At 58.8% G+C, this 11,457-nt stretch overlaps 1 protein-coding gene across 1 annotated transcript; it reads right to left on the bottom strand.

Annotated features, from left to right (window-relative positions):
* Window positions 1-1,596: 1,596 nt before the first annotated feature.
* Window positions 1,597-11,375, bottom strand: BCL3 (BCL3 transcription coactivator). Its single transcript, XM_032325217.1, has 9 exons — window positions 10,862-11,375; window positions 8,962-9,115; window positions 4,381-4,489; window positions 3,956-4,160; window positions 3,775-3,863; window positions 3,482-3,559; window positions 2,704-2,871; window positions 2,355-2,472; window positions 1,597-2,202 (listed from the first exon to the last, which is right to left on the bottom strand). Exons 1-9 carry the CDS (start codon window positions 11,115-11,117, stop codon window positions 2,015-2,017), a joined length of 1,365 nt encoding a protein of 454 aa, XP_032181108.1. The 5' UTR covers window positions 11,118-11,375; the 3' UTR covers window positions 1,597-2,014.
* Between the last annotated feature and the right edge of the window lie 82 nt (window positions 11,376-11,457).

Genomic DNA, 11,457 nt, shown 5'->3' with positions numbered 1-11,457 from the left:
AAGACAGTCAGCATCACTCAGAAGCACTCACCAATAGAATGGGACCACTGTTGCCAGCTTCTCCCACAGGACAGCCTTTTCATCAAGCTTGGGGCAGTGGGGACCAACGTGGGTTCGAGTCCTTCCTTGGGGGTTCCAGCTTGTCCTTGGTCTCCCCCACCATACACTCATCTTCCTTCCCCAATGCTCAGATCCCCGTAGCAAGTCTCTTCCCCTATACCCGCCTCCTAGTAATGTTGCTTCTCATATTGAAGCCTGGGGTGGGCTGAATAAAGCCTCTCAGGAATACTGATGTTCGAATCCCTGCGATCTGTGGAAGTGACTCTAAATGGCAAAAGGGCTTTTGCACATGAAATTAAGCCTCTTGAGATGAGGAGAGAAACTTGGATTCTTTGATGGGTCCGGTATAATCGCAGGGTAATCCGGGTAGGAATGGAATAGAGGGGCACCTGCGTGTTTCATGGGGTTGAGTGTCTGATTCTTGAATTTGGCTCAGGTCATGATCCCAGGGTCGTGAGACTGAGCCCCGTGTCTGGCTCTGTGCTCAGCACAGTCCTGCTTGAGATTCTCACCTTCTCTCCGCCCCTCCTCCCATGCGCTCTCTCTGCCAAATAAATCTTTAAAAAACCAAGGACGAGAGGCGCCTGGGTGGCTCAGTGGGTTAAAGCCTCTGCCTTCGGCTCAGGTCGTGATCCCAGGATCCTGGGATAGAGCCCCACATCGGGCTCTGCTCAGTGGGGAGCCTGCTTCCTCCTCTCTCTCTCTCTGCCTGCCTCTCTGCCTACTTGTGATCTCTGTCAAATAAATAAATAAAATCTTTAAAAAAAAAAAACTGAAGAAATGCAGATGGAAGGAAGCAAGAGATCCAAGGATAGCAGGGACCATGAGACAAGGCAGGCAAGCACCTCTAGAGGCTGTAAAAGGAAAGGGGACAGATCCTCCCCTAGAGCTTCTGGAAGGACCAGCCCTGCTGACACCTTGACATTGGGCCAGTGAAACTGATTTTGGACTTACGACCTCTAGAACTGTAAGGGAATCTATCAGTTGTTTTAAGCTACTAAATAGGGTGCTTTGGGACAGGGGTGACAGGAGATGAAGGCAAACCCTGAGTGACCTAGAAGTGACACACCCCCAGAGTCAAAACCCAAATCTTGTATGTCAGGGGGGCTCTGACACACAAAACGTGGCCCGCCAAGTGAGGTAGTCACATACCACCATCACAGGATGACCACAGGTTTCAACCCTGGGAACGCTCCCCCAACTGCTGAGCACAAGGTCACGGGACACGACAGGGATCCACAAACCTCAGAAACATACACATACACACACGCATGCAGACGGCCAGGATCTCTGTGGAATCCAAAAGGGTCCCCTGGAAAGATCTCAACACTGTGTTGTCGCCACAAATGATGGCACAGTGCCACGACACAAGGAACACATTAGACGTCCCAGAGTCACCCACACGTGTCATCCTCAGTGAGAGGCTCACAAGGTCACTCCTGGAGGCAGCTGGAGAGGATGCCCAGCCCAGCTGTGTGCACACACAAACACACTTCCTCCAGGCCTCCGCATGAAACAGGCCCAGCCCAGCCAGGGTATGGTACAAAAATAGTTTATTACAAAAGAAATCCAACCAAAATGCCTAATAATTTACATTTGTTATCAGTGCCTGGCTACAGCCCATCTCCCCCACTCATCCATCTTGGTGGAGTGGCGGGGCGCGAGAGGAGTGACTATTCCCTGGTTCCAAACCAGTTCTGGGGGAGAAGGAGTCTGGGTGGAATTCCAGACAGGGGACTGGTGCCTGAGAGTAACAGGGGTAAGAGTCCTGGGTCACAGGTGGGATATCTGCTCAGAAGAGGGGGTTTATGGGTAGATGCTTGTGCCTCTGTGCAAATCCTAGTCCTGGAGGGGGGGAGGCAGAGTGAGGTCTTCACAGTTTCTAGGAGGGTTGGCCCCACAGGGCAGGGAGGTACCCCCCGCATGAGTCTGAGATCTGCCCCCCCCATCCCTCTCAGCTGCCTCCTGGAGCTGGGGAGGGGGGCACCGGCCGGCCAGGGGCTCGGAGGACCCCAGCGAAGGGCAGGAAGCCAGGCGGAGATGAGGGAGGAAGGAAGAAACTGGGGGGAGCCATGGGGTATCCAGGTGGATCCTTGGGGGGAGACTGGGAGGGTGACGAGGAGGGTGACGCAGAAAGGAGACCTGTGGGAAGAAGAGAGGGGTGGGAGTCAGGAGACACAGGACCAGACCCACCTGGGCGGGCGCTCTGGGGGCCCGGTGGAAGGGCACAGGGGTCTGGAGGGCTCTGAGGGAGGGGCTGGCAGTTGGTGGCCGGGAGGGAGCTCGGTTCTCACCGTTAGAGCTGAGGAGGCTGCTGCTCTCAGGGGAGGTGGTGGCACTGCGCTCGGGCGAGGGCTCTGGCTGTGATGCCGGAGCAGGCCGGGTTGCCTTCCCCCTCAGGATGTCGATGACCTGCAGAAGGATGGAAAATGGGGGTCAGCACCAGGTTGCTCCAGCCCACACTGCGCTCGCTCTCTCCGTTCTCTTCGTGCACGGAGCCGGCTCGCGTCTCAGTGTCCGCTGTCAGAGCTCGCTGGGACCACAGGCCGCCCCCTCCCTCGCGCGCACCGAGATGTCCCATTCACGCGGGCCGGCCTCGGGCAAGGTCCTCCCCCCCCCCCCCCCCCCCGCGCTCACACTCACCCGGCGGCTGCGCGCCACCATGAGCGGCGTGTCGTTGTGGCAGTTCTTGAGGCCGCTGTCGGCGCCGCTGCGGACCAGCGTGCGCACGAGCGGGAGGAGCCCGCGGCCGGACGCCGAGTGCAGCGCCGAGCTGCCCGAGTACATCTGAGCGTTCACGTTGGCGCCGTGCTGCGGGGCGGGACTGCGGGTCAGGAACCCCAGCGCCCGGCGGGAGGGGCGGTGGATGCGGTGGGGGCGGGGCCGGGATGAGGTCGAACGAAGGGCGGGGGACCGAGGCTGGGGTCCCCGGAGCGAGGCAAGGACCTGGGCGGGACTAGATCCGGGATGGGTGACGGAAGGACGAAAGCCAGAACCCAAGGTGGCCCGGAGCGGGACTGAGCAGGCAGGGTGGTCCACCCGGGATAGACACCCGCGGTCCCGGCCGGCCAAGGTAGGGGCGGAGCCATTGAAAGGAAAGGTCCAGAGTCTAGGCGGGGCGGAAGGACAGCACGCGGAAAGGACCAAAGCGAGAAGGCGGGGTGCGCAAGGCAGGCGCTGCAACGGCCCAGCTCACTTTGGGGGCGGGGGAAAAAAGGAAGAAGGTCCCGGACAAGAGGGGTTGGGTAGTGAAGCACAGGGTTGATATAACGAGGCCTAGAAGGAAGGGACAGATCTGGAAGTGTAGCAAGAGCGGGAGCCAGAGCAGGAAAGCAGGGTCGGTGCCAGGGACAGGGGCGACTGCTGGGCCAGTGCTGGAGGGAAGGGTGGGCGAGAGGCCAGGGGCAGGGGCTGTACCCACCTGCAGCAGCAGCTGCACCATACTAAGGCTGTTGTTTTCCACTGCGTGGATGAGCGGGGAGCGGCCGCTTTTAATGTCCTGCAGAAGGGCGGGAAGGTCTTTGAGCCTTTCTAAGCTCTGCCCAATCAGCCCGCCAATATCTCAGCTGCTTGGTCCACCATCCCAATCGGGTCAGACACTGGAAGTCCCACCCCACCCACTAGTGCGGTCTCCACGTACGTCCCGCCCCCTTGGGGTCCCGCCCCGCCCCCCAGCTCCTCTCGGCCCCACCCCCTTGGCCCGGGCCTGCTCACCACCGCATCGATGTCCGCACCCCGCTCCAGCAAGAGCAGAACGGCTTCGGGGCACTCCATGTTCACGGCCACGTGCAGGGCGGTAAGCCCTGCGGTACAGGAAGACTCAGTTAACCTGGGTCTGGGGCTGGACCTGAAGTCTTGCCAGACAGCCCCACCCGGCGACGGGGTAGGTGCTCACCATCGTAATTGCGGGCCTCCAGATCCACAGTGCCCGGGGCTGCACTGTCCAGCAGGGCACGCAAGCAGGTCGGGCTGCGGTGCTCACACGCCAGGTGGGCCGCCGTCTGGCCATGGCGGTCCAGTGCCATGGGGCTGGCACCAGCCATCACTAGCAGCCGGACCACAGATGGCAATGTGGTGATCACAGCCAGGTGTAGCGGTGTCTGGGGGACACAGAGACTGTGAGGGACCTGGGCCTTGCCCTGTGTCCCCGTCCTGACCGCCCCCCACCAGCTCCAGTTTTACTCAGGGGACCAGAAATCTGGAGTCAGTCCTCTATCAGATTCAAGAGTCAGCACCACCGCGCCCCTCCCCCAGCTCCTAGGACTCAGGAATCCAGACCCTCAAGCCTCTCTTCCATCAGATCCAGGCCCCCAGGCTCACCTGCCGCAGGTTGTTGTAGATATCCAGCTCCCGGCCCCCATGCTGGAAGAGGCTGACCAGGCGGTGCACGGCTGCCAGATTGCCCTGGACCACGGCGATGTGGAGTGGCCTGGGGTGGGGAAATCACAGGCGTTAGGGGCTGGTCACCTCTCACCGCCACACACTTTGCTAAGTCCAACACGCGCCGGCTACTTTGGAGTGGATACAGCATCCAGCCACTCCTAAGCCTCACTCCCTTATCCCCGTTCAGCCACCATCGCCCTCCCTCCTGGACTGTTCCCTTCTCACTGGCCTCCCTGCTGCCTCCCACCTCTGCCCCACTGTCTTGCCGCCCACCTAGCAGCCAGAGAGACCCTTCTGCAACCTCAATCAGGTCAAGTCCCTCCCCTGCTCAGAACCCTCGGCATCAAGGCTAGACAAGCTCTCTGTGATCCTGCCTCCCCCTTTTCAATCCATTTGGCTTCTCCATCTGCTCCCTTCACCCTTCTTGGCTTCCTTGCTGCACCTAAACAGAACAAGCACACTTACTTGCCTCCTAGAGCCTTTGCACTGGCTGTTCCTCTGTCTGGAAGAGTCACTCCCACGCCCACCCCCGCCCCATCCTCTGCACAACCTGCTCTTCTCATTTGGGCCTCTGCCCAAATGAAATGAAACGAAATGGTGTGGCCACGGCTCACTCCCCTTTCCCCCTCTTCCCCTGCTTAATTTTCCTCCACATCATCACCTGACATTGTACAGTTTTACTTGTTTCCTGTCTGAATCTCCCCTTCTAGAATGTCAGCGCCACCCAGGGCTGGGCGTTTTGTCTGCTTGGGTCTCTGCGCGGTGCCTAGGAGCGCAGCTGGGGCTGAGTAGGTGTGCCACAAGCATGCCCTGCATGAACGAACCCATCGCAGTGGCCCCTGGCCATCCTTGAAGCTGGTGAGCGCGCTCCCCCTTCTCTCCCTGCCCCGGCTGCTCATCAGTGACCTGAGTGCGACGTTCTCTCCAGCAGTTGGGATTGCAAGTCATACTCAGCCTCCAACCCCTGAGCATTCACTTATTTGGAGGGTTTTTGCCCAAAGGGGAGGTGGGATATACTGGGATGGGCTCACTGCTCTGGACACCCAGGGTCGTGTCCCCCCCCTCCTTCTGGACTTTCGGACTCACTCCGTCAGCTTCTGGGAAGCTTGTCGGCTCTCAAGCTCTCTCTGGGAATTACCCTCCGCTGAAAAGCACTGCTTGTCTGGGTCATGAGCGGGGGACAGCTGCCATCCCATGGCATCCAGTGGCTGGTCAGTGCTGGCACAGAGGGTCTAGCTTTTTGGCCCCATCTCTAAATAACACTACAACTGCTGCATTCCCTGGGTGGGTGGGAGGTCAGCTAAGGCCCCCGCTGCGACCCCCAGCAGTCCGATTTTTGCCTAATCCTGCTTCCTCCCCACCAGCCTTGATCTGGAGAAGTTTCCCAATACACTCTGGGCTCCTGCCCACAGCTGCCGACCTGGAAGAGCCAGGGAAGTCTGTGATGACTGTGTGTATGTTTGTGTGTCTGGGGGCGGGGGGATGGCCACATGAACACTGAGCTTACAGGGGTGACTGTATACACACGGGCTGCACAACGTTCTCCTGCACATCTCCACTCACTAGAGCAACGACCTTCTCAACCACCACTACCGCTTCCTAACCAGAGTCCTGCTAAGTAAAGCAGGTGAACAGCAGTCCTCGCCACCGTGGAACGTGCTTCCAGAATTCCCACGGTAAACCAGCTCCCTAAGTGCTTTGGTGGCGGGGGAGAGATCCCGCAGCAGCCTCATCCCCCTGCCCCCCTGGAGGCTTTGAGGGGGGTTAAGCAGGCCGGGGTGCAGACTGGCCTGCAGCCCTCCCTAGCTGTGGAAGAGCCAGAGCCAACCAAGTCACGTGGCCCTCCGCTTTTCTCCCCCAGACGGCATCGCCCACAGAGGGCTCTGCGGGTGAAATGGGGAACCTGGAGATCCTGATCCGTGAAAGCCAAATTTACAAGGAAAATGTTGGGGGAGGGGTCGGAGCTGGGCCGGGGGAGGTGGTGGGAGTGGGGAGGGGCCCGGAGAACGGCTCCCTTCCCTCCCTCCATCTCCCAGGAAGCCCGGCCTGGGTCCCTCTTGGGGCGGGCGGGGTTAAGTGAGGGCAGAGAGAGCGAATGATTTCAGAGAAACCGTCCAGGCCTGAGTTCCCATAAACGCGCGGGCTGCAGGGGGTGGGGCGGGGCTGGAGGAAGTGGGGACGGGAGGGGCGGCCCAGCCCTCGGACTTCCAGTAACAGGTCTGCTGGGCGGGGCTCCGCTTCCTGCTCCCGGGGGAGGAAAGCCTCCTGCCGGGGATCTACCCCGGCCACCCCCGGCACCCCCATTTCCATCCTCGCGTAGGGTGGAGGAGGGAGGCCAATCAAAGAGACCTAAGCTTCCCCGGGGGGGAAAGAACCCCAAGTTTTCCAGCTTAGGGGCTCCTCTGGAACTCCACCCTTCAGGGCTCAGACTCCAGCTGGCTCCTTATCCCCCATATCCTGGCATCCACCCCTGAGATCTCTTAGGGTCTGGTTATATGGTGCCCCAACTCTTGGCGGATACCAACTTCCCTAGTCCCTGTGAGTTACAAACCCCCAAGCTGTTCTGTAACCCGTTCCTTAACTTCCCCAGGGGTCAAGGAATACAGTACCCGGACCTCTGCTCTCTGGAACACCTCCCCTCTCTCTTGGAGGGAGACCCAGATCTCCAGCTTCCCGGTGCTGTACCGAATACAGCACCCGGACCTGTTGAGGGTCCAGATGCCCCGAGATTCTTGCTCCCTTGAGTCCCTAGAAGTCCAGGCTCCCAACTAAGCTTTGCTGCTTTGGGGACCAAGACTTAACCTGTCCCCCTCCCCCACTCCCAGGCTAGCCAGCTGTCCATTCCGGTAAAGTCTTGGCCCCAGCGGAAGGGGTTAAGGTTAGACTGAACGCCGGGAGGGGGAGGCTGCGAGTGAGTGACGGCTGCTGACGTGGGGGAGGCAGAGCAGCTGGGCTGCGGTCAAGTTCTGCGGGAAGGGATTTCCCCCAACAGGCAGCTGAGGCTGAAGTGTTTGCTTTGGAGGGAAGGGGGGGGGGGAGGGCGGGTGGGGCGCAGGATTTGAGATTGGTGTGCCAAGGTCGCCTTCTGCGGCCCGTGTTCACAGGCTGCAAACAAAATCATCCCCGGATGATTTTTTTTGCAGATACAAAATCTATTTCGCTGATGACCCCAGAGGTACCCAGAGTGGGAGGAACTAGTTTTATTCAGCCTTTTAGATAGCTCAGACACTTTCTCCTGCTTGGACCTACAGAATGGCCCAGAAGCACCTGGGGAGGTCTGTGAGAACAACTCCTCCCATCCCCTGTGTGACCGGCCCTTCTGTGTTCTCTGCGCCTGTACATCGTTGCACTGAATCCTAATTTTGATAGGTCCGGTATGAGCCCGGATTTCCAGAAAGGGGTGCTGAGGCTCCAGGATGTGACGTCACAAAGTTGGCCAGTGATAGAGGACCCCCTGCCCCCCCACTTTCTGCAGCAGTGAGCTTGTCCTTTCCATCCCTATCAATTCCCAGATAGACAGTTTATAGAAGCCATTCCTTGTCTGTCTCACACACTTTCACACGCTGATGGTTCTTGTTTTTAAGGTGGGGGGGGGGGGAGACTGGCAGAGAGGGGCGAGAAAGCGTCCAGCTGGAATTCAAACCTGGGTGGATGAAATAATAATGGGCACGGTCAAGGGTGTCGAGCGTTTACTGTGTGCCAGGCACAGAGCAGACCCTTCCCCTGCAGCAGTTCTCAGCAGCCTTGAGGACATGTTCTCCCAACTGCAGGCGATCTATGGCATTTGTGAAATCAGTTTACAGAGACCGTCAACTTAATGGACTGACCTCTATGACCATGAAACAGTGGAACAGACTAGAAGAGAAAATACAGAGTAGATTCCATCTAGGAAGGGGACTTTTGTTCTGAGCGATTTTTATTTCAAGCTTCTACGTGTGGACGTGTGCTGGGTATAATGTAAAGTAATGATGACAATAGTATTAAGTAATACTTATTGAGCACTTGTAACTTAGCAGGCTCAGTGCTAAGAGCTTAGCATGTGTAATTCACGTAACAAATCTATTGCTTAAAGATCTTTCGCATGTCTGGATTTCTTTAAAAATAATTTTTGGGTATCACTGGGTAATATTTTATTATTTTATTTTTAAAAAGCGATCCCTATACCCAACATGGAGCTTGAACTCACGATCCCGAGATCAAGAACTTGTATGCTCTACCAACTGAGCCCGCCAGGCGCCCCTCTCAGGTCTGGATTCTGATAAACATTTTGAAGCCCCCTGCTTCAGAAACAGTCGTGCTCTCAGAGTAAGGGCTCTCAGAGTCCCCATTTTCCAAAAGAGGATACTGAGGCGCAGAGTGGGGGAGTGGGGGGACCTTGCTCCAAGTCACAGCCAGCAGTGGAGACGGGACTCTAACTCAGCTGAGGGAACTCGAAAGCCCAAGCTGAGTGTCCCTATGTTGTGGTGGGTGAGGTGAGGGGAGGGCTGGCTCCCCCATTTATGGGGGTGCTTTACTCACGTGTCTCCGTCCTCATCTGCACGGGTGGCCACGGCGATGTCAGCCGACAAAGGGTGTTCCATGGAGCATACCATGGGGTACAGGGGTGTAGGCAGGTTCAGGAGAGGAAAGAGTGAGCCCATAGTCGGGGTGGGGTATATGGGCAGTAAAGGTCCTGGACAGAGAAAGGACGTGGGTGAGGCAAAACCCGCAGACCCCCGACCCACCCCTACATCCAGGCCTTTGCACCTGCTGTGTCACCTGCCCCTTTTTCTAGGTCCCTTTTTCATTTAATACTGGGCCCCAAATGTCCAAGACAGACTGGTCTTCCACATCCTTCTGGACTCAGGTGGCTTCCTCACTTCACTATCTCCCCTAAGCCCTGGTCACTGTCTTTGTCACTTATCTCTTCACTAGTCTGACTCCCCGTGCCCTACTAGGCAGAATTCCTTAAGGACAGGCCTGAATCCCATCATCAACCATCGGGGGACCCCAGGGCCCGTTTGCTGAGTGAATTTGTGACTGAAGAAGGTTAGGAATGGCTGAAGCACTGAGTGTAGCGTGTGGGGTGACTGTGTAGAGAGTTGGGGAGAAAGGTGGGTCAGAAGGAGAGAGGAGTGGAGTCAGACGCCAGACACCACGGCAGCAAAGTCATTTCCACCCATCATACAGATGGGGAAAACTGAGGCCAGGGTTTTCATCCAGGGAATGGGAAAGGGAAGGGAGCAGTGGCAGGCTTCCTGATGCACACCCCGAGGCTTTCTAACTGCTGTATTCTGATGGGGTGGAACTGGGCCAAAGTCTGGAAGCACTAGGCATGGGCTCTCTGCAGCTTTGGGGTCACTCAGGGGTGGGTGATGTGGGCACAGCTGTGGAAGGGGATCCCCCTCCCTTGAGACAGAATGGGGAGAATGGTGCTTGGCCTCCTGTCATCTCCTGACTCTTGAGGGCCCCCATCTGTGCACCCCCAAGTTTGCAGGTCCTCGTATCTCCAGTACCAGGCCTTCGTGCCCTGTAGCCTTTTGCCTGAACACCCCCAAATTCTTCATCCCGGCCCTAAATCCTTCAGTCCCAGAATTCCCCCATCCTGTCCCTGGTTCCTAGAACCCTCAACTCCAAGCCTTGACTTTGTGACCACCTGAATTCCTGACCTCAGATGACACCTTGAGCCTGTATTATGACCATACATAACTGGGTGCCCAGAATCCCAGATCTCTGTCCTGCTGAATCCTCAGGACCCCCACTGCCTGGGTCTGTTTCCTTGGATCCCTGTGATCTCAGATATTGGGGTGCTTAAAACTCCAACTCTGTTCTCCTGATCCCCACTGTTCCCTGATATCCTGATTCCTGAGATTCTGATCTGCTGGCTGACATTCCTAGTATGTCCTCTTAGAACCCCAGTCGCTGCTTCCCTAACTCCCTTCGACACTGTGTATCTGGATGCCAAGAACCCCAATTTCTTGGGTCCGACTGCCAAGCACTGAGTCCTCATAATCCTAGATATCTGGGTTCTAAAAAGCTTGTAACTCTGTGTTCTTGGGACTACAAGCTCTGCCCTCTAGACTTCTGGAGACTTTCGTATCTGTAGCGCTAGGCACTGGCCCCTGGGTCTGCATATCTGTGGCTCTCAGACTTTGGGCTCTGTCCCTCAGGCCCCCTGGCACCCAGAGTCCTGGGACCCCCATATCTGTGTCCCAAGGCACCGCTCCCGGATGTTCCCACAACTGTGTCTCTGAGACCTCAGGCTCTGCCCCCTCCCAGCTCCTCAGGAATCCCGTATCTGTGTCCTTGGGATTCTGTCCCCCAGCTTCTCGGCTCCCTGGGATCCCCTGTATTTGTGTCCTGAACTCTGTTCCCTGGCTTTGGTGACCCTATGCCCTGTCTGACCCCCACCTGACCAGGATCCTTGGGAGCCACTCACCCTGGTAGTAAAGGGCCTCTGGTCGGGCCAGTCCGTGGGGGGCCGCGGGGACCGCCGGGGAGTCGGAGCTGCCGCCTAGGGGATCCGGGGGGACCACGGGGCCCGTGGGACCGCGGGGGCCGGCGGGTTCCGGGGAGGGTGCGCGCAGCGGGCGCTTGCGGAGCGGCAGCGCGGCGCCGGGGGGCCCGGCGGCCTTGGGCCGGGTGCGCAGGTCCACGGGCCCCTCGTCCATGGCCCCCGCGGGGCATCGGGGCATGGGGCCGCCGGAGACGGCGGCCGAGCAGGCGGCCGGAGCGCGGCTCGGCTCGGCGGCACGGGAGGGTTGCTGCGCCGGGCGCCGGGACTTCCCCTGCCGCCGGCTGAACTGAAGGGACTTTTGTCGGCCGGGGCGGTGCCGGTCGCCCGCCTCCCCGCCCCCGGCCCCCCCGGGGCCACCCGTCCGCCCCAGGGGTTTCCTGGACCCGCCGCCGCTCCCGTCGCCTCGCGGTGCTGCTCGCCGAGCGTCCCGCCTGCGCCGCGCCCCGCGCCCGCCCCCTCCCGACCCGGCGGCGCCCCCGGCTGCTGGGCCGGGGCGGGGGGCGGGGGTGTGGGGGACT

This window comes from Mustela erminea, chromosome 19 (genome assembly GCF_009829155.1).
Source record: "Mustela erminea isolate mMusErm1 chromosome 19, mMusErm1.Pri, whole genome shotgun sequence".
Taxonomy (NCBI): domain Eukaryota; kingdom Metazoa; phylum Chordata; class Mammalia; order Carnivora; family Mustelidae; genus Mustela; species Mustela erminea.
The sequence above is the reverse complement of the archived record's forward strand: the minus strand, read 5'-3'. Positions and strand labels throughout refer to the sequence as shown.

Excerpts from the sequence above, each read along its gene's own strand:
- BCL3 (XM_032325217.1), bottom strand. The coding sequence starts at position 11,117 with ATGCCCCGATGCCCCGCGGGGGCCATGGACGAGGGGCCCGTGGACCTG. Across the intron at positions 3,560-3,774 it reads GTGCGGACATCGATGCGGTG|GACATTAAAAGCGGCCGCTC; the intron begins GTGAGCAGGCCC and ends GCCCTTCTGCAG. Across the intron at positions 2,473-2,703 it reads TGGTGGCGCGCAGCCGCCGG|GTCATCGACATCCTGAGGGG; the intron begins GTGAGTGTGAGC and ends ATCCTTCTGCAG.